At 38.6% G+C, this 22,842-nt stretch overlaps 1 protein-coding gene across 3 annotated transcripts in view; it reads right to left on the bottom strand.

Moving 5' to 3' along the window:
* The window catches only part of RCAN2 (regulator of calcineurin 2), an 84,689-nt gene that overhangs the window by 40,983 nt on the left and 20,864 nt on the right, over window positions 1-22,842 (bottom strand). Inside the window, exon 1 of one of the 3 annotated variants that reach the window (XM_066547576.1) lies at window positions 1,112-1,506. The exons of the other annotated variants lie outside the window; for them this stretch is intronic. Within the exon in view, the coding sequence (XP_066403673.1) occupies window positions 1,112-1,198 (87 nt within the window). The 5' untranslated portion in view covers window positions 1,199-1,506. Of the gene's footprint in view, window positions 1-1,111; window positions 1,507-22,842 lie in introns of those variants that run through there. 3 annotated transcript variants of the gene reach the window in all.

Here is a 22,842-nt window from a genome sequence, read left to right as displayed (position 1 = left end):
TAAGAAAAAGATTCTTAAATTAAGAAGAATCTCTTGATGCCAACACAAAAGCACCTGTATAAAGTATAAATGATCTCATACATTAACAGACTAACAGGCAAATAAAAATCATCAGAGCCTCTTGCAAATCAAAGTAGTTTTATTTCCAGTGGCTTTAATGTTTGACTCAGAACCAAACAGAGCAGAGGTTCAAAATTTGACCTCCAATTTGTAAATCCTTTTTACCCTGTTCCAGTCTTTCAATACTAAGTACCATCAGATTAGAAACTAATTTTGTCTGTACCTTTGTCCTTTATAAACTGCTGAATATCACTGTGAATATCACTGTATTACATCTATGAGCTCTTTCAGATGATCTGTGAAAAGCATACTTAGAATTCCTCTTTCAAACTTAATTTGCAGTGATTTTCTTGCAATAATATGAGAATAAATGAAAAAGATAATTGATTTCAACAGTAAGCAATTACACACAATGACTTTTCTACAGCAGTTGTCTAATTAAGAGACTATGAGCCCTGAATATCAAGCCTTAGATTTAAGCATTGTTTTTCAGGTATGCATATGATATGCAAGATGCATAACTTTTTGTGTTCTGTTACACTGCAGATGCACAAAGATACTTACTACAAACTTTTAGCCCTTCACAAAAAATTTATGTTTGCATATTTGATTTGAATGTGAAGGAAAGAAACCACTACTGTTCGACTGAGTAAAGATATCTGAAGGTTATCAACATCAATAAATAACATTTATGGCAAAGCTGATCTAAAAAGTGACACTAGACTAAAAATAACTTGACAAAATTAACAATGAAAGATTTTTTTATGAATATGAAACATGCATATGCACAGATGTCAGTTATATAACCCATTTCTTACATCATTAAAGAGTAAACACCAGGCTATTCTTTCAGCTTATCAAAACACAGTAAAAAGCAGACACGTTTCCTTTCCCATATTTCTCTCCCTTAACTAACAGATTTTTTAAACTGCGTTTCTTTTACCACCGCAGCAGAATCTCATCTGCCCCCTTATTGTCAATTGCTACATACAAATGCCTATTGCTCCCAAAGGCTTTTCTAAGAAGCAACAAAAGGATTGCAGGCGCATACCTTAACCTCTTGGCTGGCAAAAACCTCCACATCAACCCCACAGGCAACCAGAGTGGAAACATCACAGTCCATGCTACGGGCTGGCATCCCCCGCCTTTGTACACTGAGTTAGGCAAGCTCAGAGTCACAAACGATGCAAGAAAACAACAAAAGAATAAAAAAAAAAATCTTCAGTACTGCAATTGAACAGTCCAAGATTCAGTTTCAGCGCTGGCAATGCCTGCAAGCCTCCAACACGAGCTCTGTGCACTTAAAGTGAGTTGCTGGTTGCCTGTCCCCCGTACACCCACCAACTGAGCAGGCACAGCATAGTAACAGCGCTATTCCATCTCTCATGGCAATGACATCACCACAAAGACTGACATAAGCTAAATCTATTTTTTCAACCCTTTTATCTCTAGGCAGCACAGTGGATCAAATTGAACATGATTATGTGCTAAATCTGAACTCGGACTAAATCAATTCAAGCAGCGTTCACTGTCAACTGAGTCATAGCTGTTGTTTCAGCTGAGTGCTTATGGTGGCAAAAAAAAAAAAGAAAAAAGAGAAAGAGATCGCCTGACACTGAAAGCTCCACTCTGTGTGTAAATTAACCCAGCATTTAAAGCCACTAATCTCAAGGTAACATTTGTGACTTTACTATACTTGAAAATCTACGGCAGAGCACTAATAAAAACCCCTCAAATCAACAAGATCTCAGCCCTCTGGTTTTAATAGCTCTTTTTTAAGTCCTCTTTTTTAATAAAGCACATTCTACAACCCCACACACAGGATTAGAGAACATCTTGTCCTGTCACCAGCAGTGATCAACACACTGCAAATTTGATGCCAGTGCTTCGCATCCACGTTGCACTGTGACTCATCCCCAGGAAGATCAGAGGCATGTCTGTGTGTGATTTGGAAGTCAATACCCCTTCAAAGAACAGAACATGAAAATTTCCTTGAAATTAGGACTTCACACTGGGCAAACTTTACACCATCCATCCTAAGGGTTAACCCTTCACAAATAAAACAGCATTCAACAAAAGAAACAAGTAGAAGTGAAGGTGCTTTACACCTGCTGACTCAGTGATCTGTTTATTCTTTGCAATTTTTATAATTTTTTTAATGATAGAAATAAAATATCTACATATTTGCGACTTCTGAAGTGACCATTTCATTCTCTACCATTTCATTCTCGTGATCCATAAATTACAATTAATTGTTGTAGGCCTAGAATTGGCATTTATGGATACATCAGATTAATAAGGAGAATTAAATATTTAACTACTGGTTATGAACACAGGAGTAAGAGACTGCTCTGCTTACCTCCACTTCACTCACAGATAAACTCCTAATTATACTAATATTAGGTGTTGGGAGCAAATTCTTTACTGTGAGAGGGCAGTGGCATTAGATGCTGAGACAGATGAGCCAATATCTCTTATCATGGTATTCTTCAAGTTCTATTAAATAATTTTCTCACTTTTCAATTTGCATTTATAGCAACTTCCCCAGCAGTAATCACAATCCAAGATCCACAGCCAGGACAAATCCTATCCCAGCACTAAATATTTTACAAACCCAGACTATACAGACCAACAGAAATGGATAGGGCAGCAGAAAGCAGAAAATGAATCAATATTGTTTTCACAATTATCAATTCCTTTATGCACTGGCCACTTAATCACTGTCAAGATTTTTCATAAACCACAGGAAACCACTTTTTAGAAATATTTTGAAGTTAACATTTTTGTGAGTGTTTATAGGACCTTTTATTCGTATATTTGAATATAATATGTATGTGCTAAAAGAGAAAAAAAGCCATAAAGGCCTGATTGAAGTTGTAGGCAGACAGCAAGGGAAAAATCATGGCATCAGAAAAGGGAGAAGCCAGAAGTGCTACCAAAGAGCTGGAAGGAAACACTGAAAGCAAAGATGAGTCATGTGTCTGAGTCTTATGAAAGTTATAACAGTGATGGACCAACAGGATGAACACATAACAAGCATTTGGGAAAGGAAAAGATCAAGAAGCAGATGATGATGGTCTCTAAAGTCCATAAAGGCATCCAGAGTGAGGTTGATGCCTGGCCTGAATGTGGTTCCACAGCAGTGATGGAAAAATGATCTTACATTATAGAGCTACCCTGGATAGTTCTGGAATTATTTTCTTCCTTTCTTCTTATGAAAACTGTCACCTATCAATTTCAATAGCCTTAATGTTCTTATGAAAACTGGCACCTGATGTGCAAACTGACCTGCTCCACTTCATGATTATTCCTGCACATCCACTGTTAATCTCCTTTCAAAAGAGAATCACTGCAATTTTTCCACTTCATCTGAATAAGGAAACCTTACTGAGATCACAATTACTTTCATTTCTTGCTTCTTCTTGCCTATTCCAAAGTATAACCTAATTTTTCCCCTTGAAAATCACTCTAGCTAACTAGGGTATTTTAGTGAGCTCTTTACAAAGATAACCTAGTTGGTTTTGCCTCTTGAAAACAAAGATTACCTAACAGAAGAACTCTATAAAGCTTTGGAGTACCCCAGCTAATATCTTTGAATATATGTCATATTCTATTTGCTACTGCTCACTTCTCATTTGAAATCAAGACATATTCCTGTGTGAATGGTTTTTTTTCAGGGCACTCCACAATTCCTTGTAGTCTCACCTAATGTTAATGAAAAATTTATCATTGAACACTTTAAAATTGGTTAATATTGACTTATTTCTCCAGTTCAGGAGACTTGCTTTTCATCCAAATTTAAAGAAAAGTATTTCAATTTCTTTCAAAAAATTTCTTAACTCTGTCTCTAGATGGTCTTGTTAATTGCAGTTCACCAAACTCACAAGAAAAAAGAAGCCATGTTTCATGAATATTTTAAAATATTATATTTAGTAAACAGAAATTGCTATAGATAGACCTGCACTTCAGCATTGTACTGATACTCAGTAGGTTCTCTAGATCACAAACTGGTACCAGTAGGTAACTCTACTGCCATCCCTCACCAATTTTATATGGGGTTTAAGACCATGACCATACATTCTGAGAGTCGAAAGTGGAGAGTTTTGAACAGTTATTCAAAAGCTTCTTAATTTGTTTTAATGTTTGTCCATAGCAGCAGTTTTGCATGAAATTCAAGGGGCACTACTCACTACTGTGAATATCTCAGGGGGGCTGAGTTTGGGAGCACCTGAGGCTCATTTGTACAATCAGGCTGAGCATGGAAATACCAAGTTTTCACAGTTACATGCATAGACATCAGACATATTCTACAACTCAGAGCAATATTCCAGGTTCATGTTCCTTCACAAGCACCACAGTAACCCCATAGCATCACTAGACTCTGATGATTAACACTTGATAATCAGGTCTCATATTTTCATCAGCCTTTAATTTTTTCATTTCCTCAACTAGAAGGAAAATTAAAGTCATGTCATTCCAGCCAGGAATCTACCATTCTGGATCTGTACAGCTCCTGGAGCAGCACAGCCTTTACTCCTGTGTGTGGAGTTGTTTTCCTCCTGTAGTTCCAGCTGTGCCTCAGCTTAACACATATAAGCAGCACCACAGATTTAAGATTTTCCAGCTCTCTCAAGTCATTAAAACAACTGCTGCAAAATCTTGACCCTCCTTTTGGAAGCAAACTACCACTGATTTAGCCTTAGGGCAACTTCACTGGCTCTGGACCTCACAGTAACATCAGCCACGTGGTAACCAAACCCAGCAGCTAAATTCAGATCCTGACTTTTCTGCTCTATGGATGAAGCTTGTGCTTGTTATCACTGGTACTAGAGGGGTTAGTTTTGCAGCAGCTCTGCTTGCAGGTGCAAACCTTACTCAGTCAATGTACAAATCCAGAAAAATAAAAAGGAGGCCTCCATCAATGACCCATTGAGGGCTGAATGGAACACTGGGAATGGATTCACATTATGGCTGATTGAAGTGCTTTTAATGATGTGCATCTCTATTGATCTTGTGCAGCCTACTACACAAGTAAACAGCATTTAAACCATGCTCCTACATGTCAGTAGGAGCATACTTTTACAAATATAATCTCATTTTTAATGGTATTATAAATCATAAATACTTTCAAAACCACATAAAATTTTAGAAATGTAAGAGAGTCCTGAAAAAAAATCCAGAAAAAGATAACTTAGTTGGTTTTGCCAACTAGGCAAAGAAGAAAAAGAAGACAGTTCTTCCAACTTCTTTGTCTACAGCAGAAGATAAAAAAGGCCAACAACAAACATTCTTCAGGAGCAAAGTTAGTTTCTTCAAAGAGGTGTTTCACAAGGACATAAAGAAAATAGAACACTGAAGACTGGGCAGGGTTCAGCTCACCCACTGAAAGAATTTATTTTTTTTTTTAAACGCAGTGAGCATTGGTTTGTGCTAAGGTCAATTACCCCCAAAACAATGGAAGCACCAGACAAATCCAGCCAGAGGAACACACTGGCAAACTGAATAGTCATCAAACTGCTTGGAAGTGTATATTTTAAAGAGAATATTTAGCTATCATTTCCAGTGAATAAGGAACACTGAACAACAGCTACAAACCCACTGATTTTCCCACAATGAGTCTGACCCCCAAGCTAAAGTTTCTACAAATCTTAAATTGGCATCAATTGAGGCAAAAAAAAAGGACTCCAATTCACCACTTCTCATAATAAATAATCATTCCTATGAAGATTTTTAAAGACACAGAATCTTGACCAGACAATAAAAGTTCAATTAAATTTAGAATAATCCTAAATCAGTAAGTTCCTCTTACATGCAGACACTTTTGATTTTAGAAAATGCCTTGGCTGGCTTTGCTTTCATGATAGGCAGCTTTTCTGTATTTTAAGTGATATTTTGCTTTTCTGTAGGCAATAATTTTCTGTCAGTCATGCTTCTAGGTCTCGGAATCTGAGGGCATCCAAGAAAATAAAACAAATCATCAGCATTATGAAGGATTTCTCCCTCTTTAATAAAGATAACACCAAACAACTCAAAGGCCTGCACATGGTGGGAGAATACTTCAGTGACTGCATAAACAACTGTGTCAGTCAGGCAGCATCACTCTGCTGTCTCATTTAGCTACACACAAGCTGCAACTGTGAGTCAGAGCTGCTCAATTATTTTAACGTGGCTGTACCATTCATAGTTCTTCGCTTCCAAGTAAATTCAGGGAGGTGTGAGGGGGTGGAAATCTGTGCGTGTGTCTTCTGTCAACTCAGAATGGTTACAAATCCTTTTCTGTGCCAGATCCACACAGGAAAACAACTGTTATGGTCCCAAATTGCAATCCTCTCTCTCTCTCTGGTAAAATAAACTGCTGCAGTTCAGGAGTCAAGACATCCTTGATTCATCTGGTGAACCCACGACCACCTACAGAATACATAACACACACATGAATCCCTGGCAACAGAAGAATATCATAACCCTGCAGTGTTAGCTGAATTTATTTGCAGCCTAGCTACACAGGATCATTGATAAATTGCATAGGTTTCAAATTAAGAAAACTAAACAGAGATCCCCACATGCTGGTATACACACTGCCAGTATAAGCAACAGATTTGGGAATTAATTTCATGGCTCCAGCATGGATAGCTAATGCAGTGGGAGATACCTAGGGTATCCAAGACACACATACAGGCTTGACAGACATGATCCAGGACCTCTGGAAATTGCCCTCCTCTGAACCATCAGCCAGAGGCCCCAAGAGGTTCTTTAATATATTTAAATTAGCACTTATTATTTGGGCAACTGTTCAACACACTCCCTGTTCAATGTACTCCACAGACTATTAGAGTGGGATTTTGCTGATCAATCACTTGCTGTGTATTTTAGGACAGATTGAATTTCTCTCCAGCCTCTGACTGCTAATGAGATTTCCAGCAACTACAACAGAAAGATAAGCATCTAGCACATATGTACATATGTATAAACTGATGCTGTAATTTAAGTGCTAATCTATAACTGAATCCTACCCATAAAGTTATCACTGTTCCTCGATTTCTCCAACAGCAAGATAGGAATGGTGATACCTGCTCTGTCAATGCATCCAATATTAATGAGCACATGTAAAACAGATTTTTATGCTGTCTTTAATTTTATAAAAGTTATAATGACGAAGACTACAAAACAGGTGAAGTCCTCACATATGTTTATTCTTGCAGTATTTGAAAACCGAATTAAACCCAGGTCCCATAAGGATTCTGTACAAGATTCACACACACCAAGGATGCCAGGCCAGTGCTCTGACAGCTGCAGCAAACTGAAATCCCAAGTATCTCCTTCGGTTCCCAGTGGGAAGATGGAGGTGCTCAGGGGCTGTCACAGGAATAAGACACTGAAGAAATGGATTCAATTCTTCACAAGAACTACACCTTTGTAACCTTGGATGAAGAGCATGCAGGAACACACACTCAGAATGGCTCAGAGCTTTGTGTTTTATTTAGATTTTAAGTGTAATCTGGGCAGGACAAGGACTCTCCATTACTATTTGTTATTTAATGGATGATGCCAGTTGGAATTGGTCCGTAATGCTCCTGCCTAAAACTGTGATTTGCAGTTATCCACAAGCTCTGTTAACAGCTTCAAAATGTATTTTAAAATCATTTCCATTTACCTTTACTTGTCTCAGACTAGCAAGGGTATTTAACATGCCTGTATGTTTTCCTTGTCATTTCAGACGCTTCATGACAGCAAAATGCCCTTGAAAGAAGAGCCTGGAATACCAATGCTCACTGCTGTGAGAGAGACCAACCTTATCTCTCAACTGCAGCTCTGCACAGGACACGCAGGTGAGAGATTTAATGGCTGTGCTGAGAGAAAACAGCCTTTACTGCCAAGCCAGCAAAAGCAGCCCAGTTCAAAGGGGGAAAAAAAGGAGAGAGAGAAAAAAGCCCACTGTCAAACAGCATGCAGTCAGACAGCAAATAATGAAGCAATGAATAATAGATTTCTTACGTAATTGTTATTTTATCCTGATAGTATAGGGTGGGATTTATTTTACTGCAACACTTTAAAACAAATAGTCTCTTCTATTAATCCACTGATTAAATTGCAGACAAAAAAAAGGTGTTGATACTTAAGATTTGCCATATCCAAATATTCCTTTTTGTTTGATTTACAGGTGACATTATTGTCTATTTTGATCAATTCTCTGCTATTATTGTTTTATTTATGTTCAAAAGACAGATGGAGATTAGATACAATAAGACCTAAAAGTCAGGTATGAAGATTCCAATGGCTCTAAAGTGAAATAAGAAAAGAAGAAAGAAACCTGAGTAATTCTAAGTTATTAGTGCACTTGTAATGTATTTATAAAATAGATTTATCCTAGTTTCTCCTTACAAGACTGATTTCATTGATTTCACAAACAGAAGAAAGAGACCACGATGGGCCATTTCACAGCCTGTATCTTATTTGAAGACAGATCAGATTTAGTTTCCCCCTTTTCCTCTCCCTAAAACCCAAACTTATTTTCCTAACCTGAACTCAAGAAACAGTCTTGCATTGACCCAGCCCAGGAAAGGACCAGAACCAGTTCTGTTCCTATGTTTTGAACTCTGTTTATTCAGCATCTCCATATTTTTATGAAGTGTGATACAGCTCTAAAGAGACATCCACAAAAATAAAACAATTTAAAAATTGAAGCAGAGCTAGTTCCTATATAGGCATTTCAAATATGAGATATCAGTGTGGTTTCAGAAGGTATTTAAAACAGTTCCAAACCATTTAGTTATTCTATAATGTTACTCCACTCTCTAATATAAAAGAGCTTGACACGGCATCGTCAATATTAAACTGACAATAATTAAATAGCAAATACATTAAAGTACAAGTGAGTGACAGAAAATTGATCTTATTTCAAAGCAACTGATCTATATTTAAACAGACAGCTTCCTTCTGAAACATGGAGCTTCAAACAATGAACCCAGATGCCTGATATTCCCCAAACCAAAGCATCTTCCTGCAGCAGAACATTTCCATACAAAAATTCCAACTCATTCTACTTTTGATAGGAAAGTAGAAAAGGAAAAAAAGTTTAGGAAAGCCAAAGGCAGAAGGGGGAGAACCCAAATATTGGGTCCAACTAACCTACAGCAAGTTCAGCTGTTACCTTAGAATAGGGTTTATTTGTAAGTTGTTTGGTTGGTTGTTTTTTTGGGGTTTTTTTGTTCATTTTACTTTAAGTACTTCAGTTTTAATCAGAAGCCCCTATCAAAACTGGAGAAATCAGGAATAACTCTTTCTGTGAAGTTTCTTGTTTTTTGGAAAAAAGACTTTCTCATCCTCTACTTTTTTATTCTTCCATAGCTTCTTATAATCTTCTGGTCACTTCACACCTATGCAAACCCAGCTTATGAACTTGTTGAACTTTGGGAATATGTTGGTTAATTATCTGTAGATTTCACATTAAGTGGCTACACACATTTGGGACCTAGCACTGATTCCTAAACCACACCTTCAGTTACTCCAGGTAAGTAAGTCTTCCAGGAATACTCTAAGCTTGGTTTTGACACCCAGTAGCATGCAACAGTCCCACATTTGTGCTGGTATTGTTGACCATGTTTATGATCTTTTAGTTCACTCCCAGCCACACTTTATCAATCAATACTTTCTAGAGCCTAATGGACCTGTTCAATCTTTCTTTTTTTTTTAACTGTATTAAAACATTCCAATTGCAAAGGTCAAAAACCCATATAATCACTGGATCTCAGAAACTGTAAAGTAAAACTTCTATCAAGTCATAACTTCAGTCCCACAGCAACTGCCTTTGACTTGTGCATGTCCAGATACACAGATGCAGACCCGATAATCTGATGGCAGTTGTACTCTGTAGCCCAGTCCAGCTATCACTTTGTTCAACATAGATTTAAACATCCAAATGAGGGAAGTCTTCAACAGAAATGGTAGTTAAAATTATCTGTTAGTACACAGTGACTTTACCTCCTACTCAGTTCTGCATTCCTATTCATGACCACTTGTGCCCTAGTTAATTCTGCTCTGACTTTTGCTCACAACCTTATCACAGCTGCCATCACCTCAGCACCAAGCAATGCATATTTAGTTGTTTGTATTTCTTCACAAGTAAGCTCATTAAATTATCTGGGAATATTTATTGGTGATTTAACTTATATTTGTTAATTATTTTTGCATTCTGTTAACACAATTTCATAGTAATATTCTATTCTGGTCACACGAATCAATTCACGGAATTATGGATACAACTCCAATTAAAAGCTTATGACCTAACTATAGACCACTTAATTTTCTCTTAATTCAATTAAATTAGAACAATGCAAATAAGCTATGAATGGAGAGTGAAGCACTGAAGCACTCAAAAATTTCAACCATGAAAGAGTTAATCCAATAGCCTCATTTTTATACAGTGCAGAGTATCTCAGTTAAAGGGGAAAAAGTGTCTGACTAAAAAACTCCAGTCCTCTCCACACCCTGGGCTCTTTGATGTGAGGTGTTCCATACTAATTCCTACTTTTTCCTTGCAGCAAGCAGAGCTTACTATAGAAAGCTGATTGCTTCCTCATTGTTGAAAAGACAAAAAAGATTCAAGTATTAATTTGCAATTTATTATGAATTTTTAAATTAGTATCTGTACATTTTAGTCACAAACTGAGATTTTATAGTCAGAACTTCATATTCATCCTTCAACTTGAGATAAACAGGCAAAATCCTACTTCAGTTCACTGGAGATCCCACCAACTATATTACAATTTTCTTAGGCCACAGAGATAAATTTAGGCTCAGATTTTACAACACACAGCAAGAGGCACCTTGGTTGTACCACCTGCTCTCTCAAAGGATCACTTGGAACTGCTTTGTTTCATTCCATGGCCCTGGTTTCATCAAGTCAAACAACAAGAAATTCATGCTCCAAAATGTGTGTAACACAGGAAGGGCACAACTCTTTATATTAGCACTAAAAGAGCACTAAAGAGAGTTCTAACATTGGATGATATCCAGTGATAGCAACCCCTTCTCATGGCAAGGATAAGCCCTGCAGCTGGTGCAGGAATTTAGACCAGGAAGGAATCTCAGTGTGTCTCAAGCGTGTTTGTGTTTCTGGGACACGTGGAGGCAACTGGAGACAGTCATAGACCAAGAAACATTCCTTGAAGGTAACTGAATCACAACTTGAATAAAGAAAATAGTGTCTTATCTTTTGGACAGAGCAACTGAAAGAGCTACTGATTTCTGTTATGTCAATGTCCTTGTAAATCTTAAAATGTGATGGCCATGTCTGGCTGCCATTTACATATTTTACAGTATTTTACATTTAGAGTATTTTACATAAATCAACAATGCAGCCAAATTTCTGAAGGGACACGGACCAGGCCATATACAGTGATCAGATTTTAAAAATAACCAGTTTCCCAATAAAACAATTCCTTTAACAAGTTGCAGATTGTCTCAGGACAGTCTGTTATGTTAGACTGTACTAAAAGAAGCCCACTGAAGCCTTCAAGGCATCACATTCACTGCAGTGATGGACATAATATATAAAATTTGCACACAAAAAGCCCCTTGCTAAGCACCAGAAGACTCCCATCAGTCTGCCAAGGCTACAAGCCAAGGGAGCGCAGTGGTCACAGAGCAGGGGCACTGTGCAGCCACAGGGGCTTACACAGAGCCCACCCTGGCAGCCACACAAACCCACAGGGACTGAAACCACACTCACTGATAAAGACACATATCCTGGCATCCCTGAAGACAGTCCCAACTTGCTGCCTTGTTTCTGTAAAGGAAAGGTGGATAACAGACGGACAGGTTTCTATATTAACATTCACTTTCATGCAGAGTTAGTTACAAAGCTGTAAAATAAATGTTCAAAAGCTACTAAATATCACAGGATCATAGGAGGGACCTTTAAAGATCATCTAGTCCAACCCCCTGCAATGAGCAATCTGTCGAATCTGACCTTGGCTATTTCTAGGGATGGGGCATTTTGAAAGTACAGATTACAAAAGCTTTTCTGGAAGACAGAGTAGTTACCAATACAAAATCATGCCACAGAGAATCTTCAATGCACTGCTAGGATTTTTTAAACATCAATTTAAGTCTAGAAAAAAATTAGTTAAATTTTAATGGCCCACATCTTTGAATTTTCCTCTAATGCCTTTGAGCCATTCCCCAGTTACAACTGCTGTATTTCAATTTGCTAATTAAATTCTTCCGTTTATCAGGATAAACGGAAAATAATTATTTTTGCTGGATTATTTACTACTATACAAATTTCTGAAGTAAAACATTTACGCAAGCTTAATGCTCAAAACCAACAGCAGTTCTAAAATGTAGTCAGAATTACAGGTTAAGAACTATTTTAGCAGTACTTCTAGAGGAAAAGGTGATGAAAGGAATATTTTTTCAAAGCAAAATTTTAAAAGGCAGAAAAAGAATACAGAGGTATTTTTTCTATTGTTTAGAAGTCATTATTCTCAAACAGGGATTGTATAATCTACAGCACAGCTGCATGCTGCAACCAATAGAGTATTTTTTAATATGCAATAATTTTCTATCCATAATTCTTTACGTGTAATAATGATGGAGAATTCAGTTGTACAGAATTTGCTTTGTCTGGAATTGAAGTATTACTTCCCTTGGTGAATGGGAAGCCAGAGACACTGGTATTTACAACAAGAATTTGTTAAGTAACAGAACACTGCAGAACTTACATAAATAAAAGTGGCCTGAAGTCCATGCAGTTTTAAATTCAAAGGAAAAGAACAAACAGATCCCAGACAGAGATTTCAGTCTTCAAAATGGCAGATAACAGAGAAGCAAACCCAAGCTTCTTTCTTTCCAGTATCTCAGACCTCCATTTATCAATGTACAGAATCTGCTGCAATCTGGAAAACCAAAGTGGCTGAACTAGAAAAAGAGACTCCTGTGTTCCCTCTACATCCTGTTTTTGCAGAATAAAGTTTTAACCTTGTCTCCTAAATAATTTTGAGATCTCATTATTTGAGTGCTTTCTTGCTTTAGTGCATTGTTTACTAATTCTAATAAAAAACATCTGAAACTTGCACTTCAAATCAAAAGCAGGGCGTTAGGACAACCTTAAATTTCATCAACCTGGAATTGTGTCACCAACTCATAAAACCCCATGACTGGACAAACATAAACACAGCTTTCTTAAATACAGGCAGAAATGTGGTAGGTAAGCACAAGCCTGCACAAATTCAACAGACGTTTGGAAGGTGTTTGAAAGAGATCACTGCAATCCATACACCTGAATGCTAAAATAAAGCAGCACAACTTTAAAGTTCGACTCTTTTTGAAGAGAATTTTTAATAGATTTTGGTCTAGTATGGTTTATCTCAGATAAATGAATGGGGGATCACATATAATAAATAATTTCAAACAGAAAATTGCTAATGCAGAGAAGGCAGGACTGGTGCAGAACAAAGTGCAGAAGAGGGGAATACTCTCTTCAGTGCCAGCAGCAGAAGTACCAATCCATGGGAAGGTTGTGAATATCTCCTATTGAATTGTATTTTTAGCAGCAATTTTATCTGTCATATTCATGACAACCCACGCGTGACCCACGAGAACTCATGAACAGGTCAGCACTCACAAATCCGCCGATGGCTCAAAGTCTTCAAAGCATGAAAGATCAGGACTGGGACCAAAAGCTGACCAGGACCAACAACCCACATAAGATAACATAATTAGCATGTGGAAAAAGCCACTGCATTCCCAGGTTTCAGGAGCAGAATATTTCCAGGTAAAGAAAGAGAAGTGATTATGTCACTTCACAACACCTCAGCACAATTTAAAGAGAGAGAGAGAGAGAAAAGATGCTTGTGGCATAGGAAGTGAATAACTCCTGTGATTGAAGAACAAACTCCAAGATGTCTGTGGGAATGTTAACAGGACAGGATGATTGGCACTGCTGTGGGAAAGAAAAAGAGAGGAGTGATTTGAAGGATTTTTAAGTGTGGGAGGGAATAAATGCAGAGCAAAGAAGGCGATAAATTTGAAACGGAAATGTAAAACAGCAGCATGAATACGTAAGAGTGATTGCGTTGGAGAGGGGAAAAAAGAATCCTGAGCACATTCCTATCTCACACCATTTTACATCTTCCAATACATCAGAATCATGGGCACAATGATTCACAGGGAAGATGCTTAACAGCAATGCTGAATAATGAAATAGCTTGGGAGAAAGTGTGGGAGTCGTGATACCCAAGTGCATGGTCAGCTCAGCTCAGAGGCTCCGCTGGTCAAACACATTCCTGCAGCCACAGAATCAGGGAAAGAACAGTTCTTGAAGTTTGCTGAGCACAGATAAACTTAGATTGATTGTCTGGGCCTGCCACCTGGAACCACAGCAGAGGTGTTTGCAACACACTCAGCATAAAAGAACAAAAAAGGCATCAGAAAAGGAACAAGTGTTTGGTTGAAGTCACTCAAGTCCTTACACTGCCAGTAAAGCACACGTAAATGAACACTAAACCAGGCCAACTGGATGTAAGCAGCCAGGTAAGAATTGGGAAGCTGAATCAACTCCAGCTTTTGTAGTGATGACTCAAATCAGGAGGAAAAAAGCAATGATCCAGGACAACTTAAAAAAGATTCCTACCAAAAGAGCCAATGAAGCACCAATAGTGGGTTGTGTCTATCATTAAACTGGGAATGCAGTCTCAAACCCAGATCTAACAGGAGCTTGTTATAACCTAAACAAAGAACATGCTAGAAGCTATTTTACTTCCACAGAGTTTGATTTTCATTTGGGTAAAAACCTCAACAAGTGCCAGTCAAAAAAGTGCCCAAATTTGTGTAATAAAGTCCGTGATAAAATGATTCTAAGGGGTGCTAAATCAGTATGAGCAATTGATCATTTTAAGTTGTCTGCAATGCGAGGGCAAACAGGAACCAGGAGCAGTCTGATACCAATACATCAACACTCCTGAATGTACCAAGAAAACTCTGCTTTATAAAGAGCTTTTATAGGAATGTGTCGCATGAAGTTGTGACTTTTTTATTAGGGAAGAAAGATGAGTAAGAGTCAGGGAATAGCTGCAGCTGAAGGGCAAGTCTGGAGATTATTTAGTCCAACACCCTGCTCTGTGCAGAGTCAAACCAGAGCAGGTTGCTCAGGGTCATGCCCAGTCAGGATTCAAATATTTCCAAAGACTGAGTTCACAGTCTGTCAAGGCAAACTGTGCTAACACTTGATCACCTTACCATATAAAGAAGGCTTTATTGTAATTTTTTTTAATGTTTAAATTAATTTTCCATTTTTTCAGTTTGTGTCCACTGTATTTCTTTTCACTGAACACCACTGAGAAGAGTGTGGATTCAGCTTATTCACTCTTCTACAGGAGATGCTTACACTCAGCACTGGCCCTAGCAGCAGCCCTAGGGGTGCACCACCAATATCTGACCTCCAGCTGGACTTTGTGCTGCTGGTCTCAACCCTTTTATCTCAGCAGCTGAGCCACTTTTCAATCGTCCTGTTGCGGTTTAACGTAGTTTAGTTTTTAGTTAAGGAAAAAAATCCATGAGCTACAGAAGTGATTCCCTGTAAGGACCTTGGCAGCTTCCTTTGGACCTGACAGAACCAATCAGCTGGCTAGTTTTGAATCTTGACACCCTGTTAAACCACTTAAGAGAGCTGAATATGCCTTTGTGAGATCACATTTAAAGACAAACAAAGCCAGGAAAGACTCTCTTGCTTCCTGCATTTCTCTCAAGTGGGAGAAATGGAAAGGGTGAAGACACATAGAGAAAACAACATGGAGACACCAAGGTCAGTGAAAAAGGAGTCAAATCCCAGATGGGAGAATAATGAGGAGATGCCTTAGTCTTGGGCTGAGATTCTCTTGCAAGGCTATGGTGAAGACAGAATTGATCCATCAGACACTTTTTTCCCCTGTAACTCATGAAATGCACTGGGGGGATGTAGTGCTCCAACTACAGCCATGAGCAGAGGCACCAGTGTTGAAACAAGCAGATGCTGAAGTAGCTGAGATCCAATGAGAAGCTTGAACAGAGAGAGATGAGAAACCTTGCCCCAGGGATAGAAGAAGAAAACCTCTGTTCCCAGAGATAAAAGAAGGGAACTTTTGTTTCTATACTAGAGCAGTTCATCCTTAAAACTGCACCCCAATAAGCTGAAATGACCCATAGTGGTAGTTGTGGGAAGACACCAAAGCATGGGAGAGACTTCACGATTGCAGATTTGTGGGCAGCTGCTATTTGTGAAAATTAAAACCATGAGAGAACTGGTTCTTGTGGAAAAGACTCCATGGCATGGCAAGGGAGACTCCTCTCCCTAAGTGTACTTCAGAAAAATTATTTTAGAAGTGGTAAACTGACTGAAAATACCAAATTTTGTCTCTTTATGTTATCAGAGAGGGGGGAGGAGAAGTATTCTGACGGTTTATTCCGATTTCTTATTATTTTTCTTTTAGTTCTGTTAATAAAGTTTTCTTTATACCTTTTAAAGTTTTGAGCCTGCTTTGCTCTCCTCCTAATCCTTATCTTGCAGCAGAAAATGAGTAAATAATTCTAGTGGGTGCACTGGCATTTGGCCAGCACTAGACCCACTACACCTCATCACTGTGTACTCGTCTAGTACCTCCTTCAGTAGCTTGTGCCTGGGGATGGTACAGGGGCAGTGCCAAGAGACCTAAAATCAGGATAAAGGGTATCTACTGCTCTGCCCTCATCCATTGAGGTCATCACTTCAGCACAGACTATCATCAGGTTCATCAGGCATGACTTTCCACATATTTAACATTTCACACTATAATTTAAGGAATGAACCAAACACTACATTTAACATTTTTTCCATTATTTGCCCCTCTGTTCTTCATTGTCTCTCTCCACATCTGAAATTCAGCTAAGCACACCCTAGTACAACCACAGATGGCTGTTCAATAGCTTCACAACACAGACTTGTAAAGATCAGAGCACAATCCATGGTAATGTGGTCGTCACTCGTTATCAAAAATGTATTTTTCTTTTAAAATGTTTGAGAGAGTTTACATGACTAAGGCTCATGCTATATATACCCCAGGAATAAATTTTAAGTCTCCATAAGCAGGTAAGAAAAATCTCAACTACCATACATTTCACACACACAACAGTATTCTATGGGTGCAACTGTATTTGCATTTAGTTCAGACCAGGATTGTGCTTTTGAAGCAAACCTCCTGACAACCCTCACCTATCACACTTTGTTCCACACCACTGCTCAGGCTGAGTGTGCAAATTGGATTTCTTGGAAAAAAACTGAAGTGGAAGAGGCATTCCAGGCATGCTCACTCCAGAGAACACAAATTAGGTTAAAAAGTATTCTGAAATACCACATCCACACAGAAATACAACAGATTCACTCTGGCAAGATCTCAGCCCAGAGACAGCTTCCTTTAGCAGAGGTTGTCAGAAAGTAAGAACTTCAGCAGAGGGTATTTGGCCACTATGTGGAAAAAAATTAAATTTAAGCAATGCAAGAAAGATAAGGTTGGTGTCAGAATGCTGATCTAATTTCCACTTCTTCCCAGTCATGCAGGAAGGAACACTAAGTATGAAAACTTCTGATTTATAGTAACAACAATGCAGAGAAGGGCCAGGAATGTGTCCAAATAAAAGTAGGATTTTAAGATGCCTGCAACCACCCACACTCCCATCTATGGCAGGTTATACACAAGGAAACTCTACATTTGCCAATCAGACATGAAAAAGGCTGACACCAGACTCAATGAAATCAGTTTTCTTCAGTAGGTGTCAGTCCTCACATAGAAAGATTAAATGCTTTACAAAACCCTAAGAGAAACACAGCACAAAGAAATGACTGACTGCTGAATGACCTTCAAAAGTCAAAGAACAAAAAAACAGACATGTACCTAAACCCACATTAATTTCCAGGATACTCCAATAAACTGCCACGTAAACATGTGTTACAGGCCAGCAGAATAATCTACCTTGGAAGAGACCTCTGGAGGTCATCTGGTACCAGCTCTTACTCAAGGCACAGAGAGCTTCAAGATCAAATCAGATTGCTCAGGGCCCTGTTCAGTCAACTTCCAAGAAAATCTTCCAAGGATGGAGGTTCCTCAGCCTCCCTTAGTAGCTTGATTCAGTGCTTACCCATTGTGAAAACTGGTTTTTCCTTTTAAGTTTTGAGGTGGGAAATTCTGACAGGGTTTATTTGCTGCCTTCTCTCTTCTCATGGTGCACATGCAAGAAGAGTCCGGCTGTCTCTTCTCCACACTCACTTGGTGGCAGAGGACAATTAGGTCCCTCCAGAGTCTTATTCTTCTCCTTTAGGCTGAAGAAACCCAGCTCCACACACAGGCTGTCCTCATTATATGCTCCCCTTCAGAGCCCCTCTCCATCTTGTCTACACCTTTTATTTGTGTACAGAAGCCCAACACAGGACATGCTGTCCCAGATGTGGCTTCACCAGTAACTAAAATAAATCATCCCCTTCAGCTGCTGGCTCTGCTCCTGCTGAAGCAGCACACAAGGCAGTTACCTGGGACTGAAAACTGGAATCTTAACGTGTTAAAATACAGAAACCTCACAGTGAGAAAATAGAAATGAAACACAGCTGGAAGCAAATCTACCCCTGTCTGCTGCATCCTCAGAGATAGAAGGGCTTCCCTGTGGGGGGCTTTCCATCCAGCAATAAAGTGGCTTCCTGCACTGCAGGAAACTCAACATGTTCTCTGATACCCTGGGAAGTCCCTCTGCAGTTTGTGCTTCTGTCTTACCAAAACTGTTACACTGCAGGTCTCTTCCTCTTCACCTTTCTTCTTGCCAGCTACTTCCTGCTCTGAAAGCTTTTCCCAGGGCTCAGCTGCTTCCAAGGAAAAAACAACATCTCTTTGGTCATTCAGCAGGTTTCAGGGTCCAGTAGCTCATAGAAGGCAAACTGAGCTCTGTAAATCACTCTCAGACATTAAAAAAAAAAAAAAAAACACCCCAAAAAAAAAACCCCAAAAAAACCCCAAAACCAAACCACGGACAGAAGAAATAATACACTAATACTAAGCATTTAAATATTATGCAAATATCACCTGTTTCTTAAGCAGTTTAAAGAGCTTTGACTAAGACCAACATCTAAATGCTGACCCAATGATCTCGTTTGCGAGCTGAGGAAGTATGGGCTGCATGAGCAGACTGTTAAAATGAGTTGAGAACTTGCTGAACTGACAGGCTGGAACACTAATTATCAAGTGCTCAACATCCATTTGACAAAAAATAACGGGTGAATATCACAAGGGTCAGTATCAGGGCACAGACTGCTCAGTATCTTCCTAAGCACTTTGGGCAACAAGACAAATTGCAAATGTGCTGAAAAAAAAATTCACTTGAAGGATAATACAGACGTCATCTCCCCAAAGAGGCTGTGGAGTTGCACGGAGGTTTTCAAGAGCTGATGAAAAAACGTCAGAGTTGACCTCAACTAGTGTTGGCAACAGTCTTAAACTTGGAGGTAGAGGCTGGACCAGATGGCCTCCAGAGATCCCTTCTAACCCATGTCTCTGTGATCCTGTGAAGATGCAATGCAGGAACTTAATTGCTCAGGACAGCAATAGTAATTTGGGGAACAAACACTTCCAGTGAGGAAAAAGCATATCTTAGTCTGACACATAGATGCACCAAATAAAACACTTCCCATTCTACTCAAGGACATGTTACCACTCTCAGACTCAAAAAGGAGTGTGTTAGTTTCAGACCTCCTCATTACAGGTTTTTAATTATAATGTACATAAGGAAAAGCAAGGAGATCTGCTACTTGCAGACTCAAAAAACCTCAAGTAGAGAGAGAAGTTAAATTCCAAGTCAAATAATACAATATACTTCGTATTGCTGAGAGCTTAGAGAAGAGTCTCTCTTTTGTCTGACAAATCTCTGTCAACTCCTTCTTGACTGCCACTTAAATATCACTTTAAGCACATTTTAAATAGCTCACTACATTTACCCAAACTTTCAATTACAATATAATTCATCACAATGACTTCTGAGCATATAAAGCCATCCTTTACCTAGCTGGCCTATAGGATCTTCCACCATTGCCAAGAGAAATAAGATGTATACAGGGTTGAATTGCAGTTTGAGAAAACTGTTTTGCAAATAAAACAGCAACTCTTACAGTGATGAGTTGTCTCTCTACCTAAAAAATTTCTTGTGCCCAGTCTGAGTTGCTTAAACTGCTCCAGTAACACCTTTGTCTGGCTGTTCTACTAGTCCAAGAAAATCACAGTGAGCTTCCATATTAGAATTATTTTCCTGAAGGTTGTACACACACTATGTGCATATGCACATGCAACACAGAAAAACAAACAGCAAAATAAATTCGTCTGGTAGGCAGGTTTAATATCTGCTCTTACATATTCAAAACACAGAAAAAAGTAATAATCACACTCAGTTCATGCAAACATATTATGCTAATTTTTTTCCATACACAGCAGAAGCATTTTTTGTTATTACCTTTGGAGCAGGAAGTTAATAATTAAATGTTCTGGCTTAGGATTAATTGAAAAGTCCAAGTTGCATAAACGACATGATATCACCAAGATTACTTAAGGTATTAGAGGGACATGAGTCATATCTACCTAAAAAAACCTGTTCCTGGCATCTCTAGTGTTACATTATTCATTTTGGTTGTGTTTATTCCTCTAGAGTCTAGGACATTATATTAGGTGCTGAACTAACAAGCATCACAGTCCTAACTCACTTAAGATAACCAATAACCACATCAAAGAGATCAGTCCTCATCGCAAGACTTGAATTTTTTTTTTCTTTTTTTCCTTATGTTTTATGCATTTAAAACTACTGATGTATTCAAATATTTCAGGAAGCATTCTCTTCAGTCCATTCATTAACTACCTTTTCATATTAGACAGTGACTGTACCCATTAGGCACCAATTAGCTCTGCTAAGTATTTCTCTGCATATCTGGAGGACATTCTACCTCCCCCACAAAGATAAGAATACCAAAGACTTCTCCCCACCCCTTAGCAGTCAAGTGGAGAAGGCACAAGCAATATATTCTTAAATTAGAAGATTCAAAGTTAAAAGTAGAGCTTTTTATCAAGTTATTTTTGCCAAAAACAGTCTCCTTAGCAAGGCTGTGCTATGAAAAGCACAAGTACTCAATCTTCTCATTTAGCTCAAAAAACACTGTAAATGTATTTAAATAATTCACTACTACATATTTCAGCTGATCCCATTCATCTAAACCGGGATGAAACTTTATCCATCTTATGCATTACCTTGCTTTCAAATAATCCTATATACTTCAGTAGGGTTTTGCCAAATAAGACAATAAATATGCATAAACATGGATCAGATTTTAATCTTCTTAATGCAACAGTACTTCTCCTCCTTTACTTTACCAAAAACAAAAAAAAAATATGAGGGGCTTCCTGTAACAGTCAGGCTTAAGTGCCTTAAATCATTCCTGGGATACATTTGCTCTGTACAAGTGCCCGACAGGAGGCTGTATTCAGGTGGTCTCTTCTCCTGGATAAGAAGCAAAAGAATGAATGAAAATGGCCTCAAGTTGCTCCAGAAAAGGTTTGGATTGGATATTAGGAAACATTTCTTCACTGGAAGGGTTGCCAGGCATTGGAACAGGCTGCCCAGGGAATTGGTGAAATCACCTTCTCTAGAAGTGCTCAAAAGGAAGGTGGATGTGGCATTTGGGGACATGGATTAGTGGTGCCCATGGTTGGACTCCATGATCCCAGAGATCTTTCCCAACATAAGGACTCTGTGACTGCATTTACCCCAACAACATCCAGCTACAGTGGGTGGAATTGTGATGGTGTCCTTGTCAGGAGAGAAAGATAAACCTGTACACAATTTGGGTCCCAAGCCCTAAACAGACCAATAATCATTTGGTTATGCCTCCTCTCCACAGGACAGAGAGCAAAGCTGCTCCATGACTGAGGATTAGCTGAAATCTCACATTATCATTATGCAGCCCTTGCCAGAACAGGATTTGATTTACAGCAGCCCATGACAACAGCATTACATATGCCATATTTATTAGGATTGAATTCCTTCTCAGTAGATGCTCACCAACATTCAGTTGAGTGACTCAAAGCAATAAATCTATTTTAGGTTTTAAAGAAAACCTATGACAAGCAAGACAAAAGAGAAGTTGCCTTAAAAACCAATTTAATCAGTGGGCTGTAAACTACTCTAGGATCTAGCTAAACTGTTCTCCTCCAGTTTGCCCCTTCTCTCAGCTTTGTTACTAAATCAGGTGTAATCACCTATTTACACCACTTTACCTGGTAGTGCTGCTGGTATGGTCACAAAGGACAACAGAACCTATTTTACCAGGTTTCCAAGCAAGCACAACACAGAAATTATTTCAGTCTGACTTCCTACCTATATACAGGATACCACAGATGGAATAAATGCATAGAATAAGAAAAGACTTCAAAAATGTTGAAGATAAAATGCTAGAGGCTGAGTTCAGGTGCTGAGCCACAATACAATCAGGCAATTAAGATCTAGGTCCACCACAGGAAAAAACACTGCAAAAGAAATCTGATGGTAATAATAATTCCTGTAAAACTATTTTGCAGGGCTGAAATGAAACTGGAACACATTTAGGGGGAACACTGTTGTCCGAACTCCACAAAACTAGCACGGATTAAAAAGTGCATTTTGTATTTAATATTCCATTGGTGGGGTATTTAAAACTGCATTCCTTAGCATCTATTATCTTTCCCTCTTCCAACAGCAAGTGCTGTGTGGTGC

This window comes from Molothrus aeneus, chromosome 3, assembly GCF_037042795.1.
Source record: "Molothrus aeneus isolate 106 chromosome 3, BPBGC_Maene_1.0, whole genome shotgun sequence".
Taxonomy (NCBI): Eukaryota; Metazoa; Chordata; class Aves; order Passeriformes; family Icteridae; genus Molothrus; species Molothrus aeneus.
This window is presented reverse-complemented; position numbering and strand designations above follow the sequence as displayed.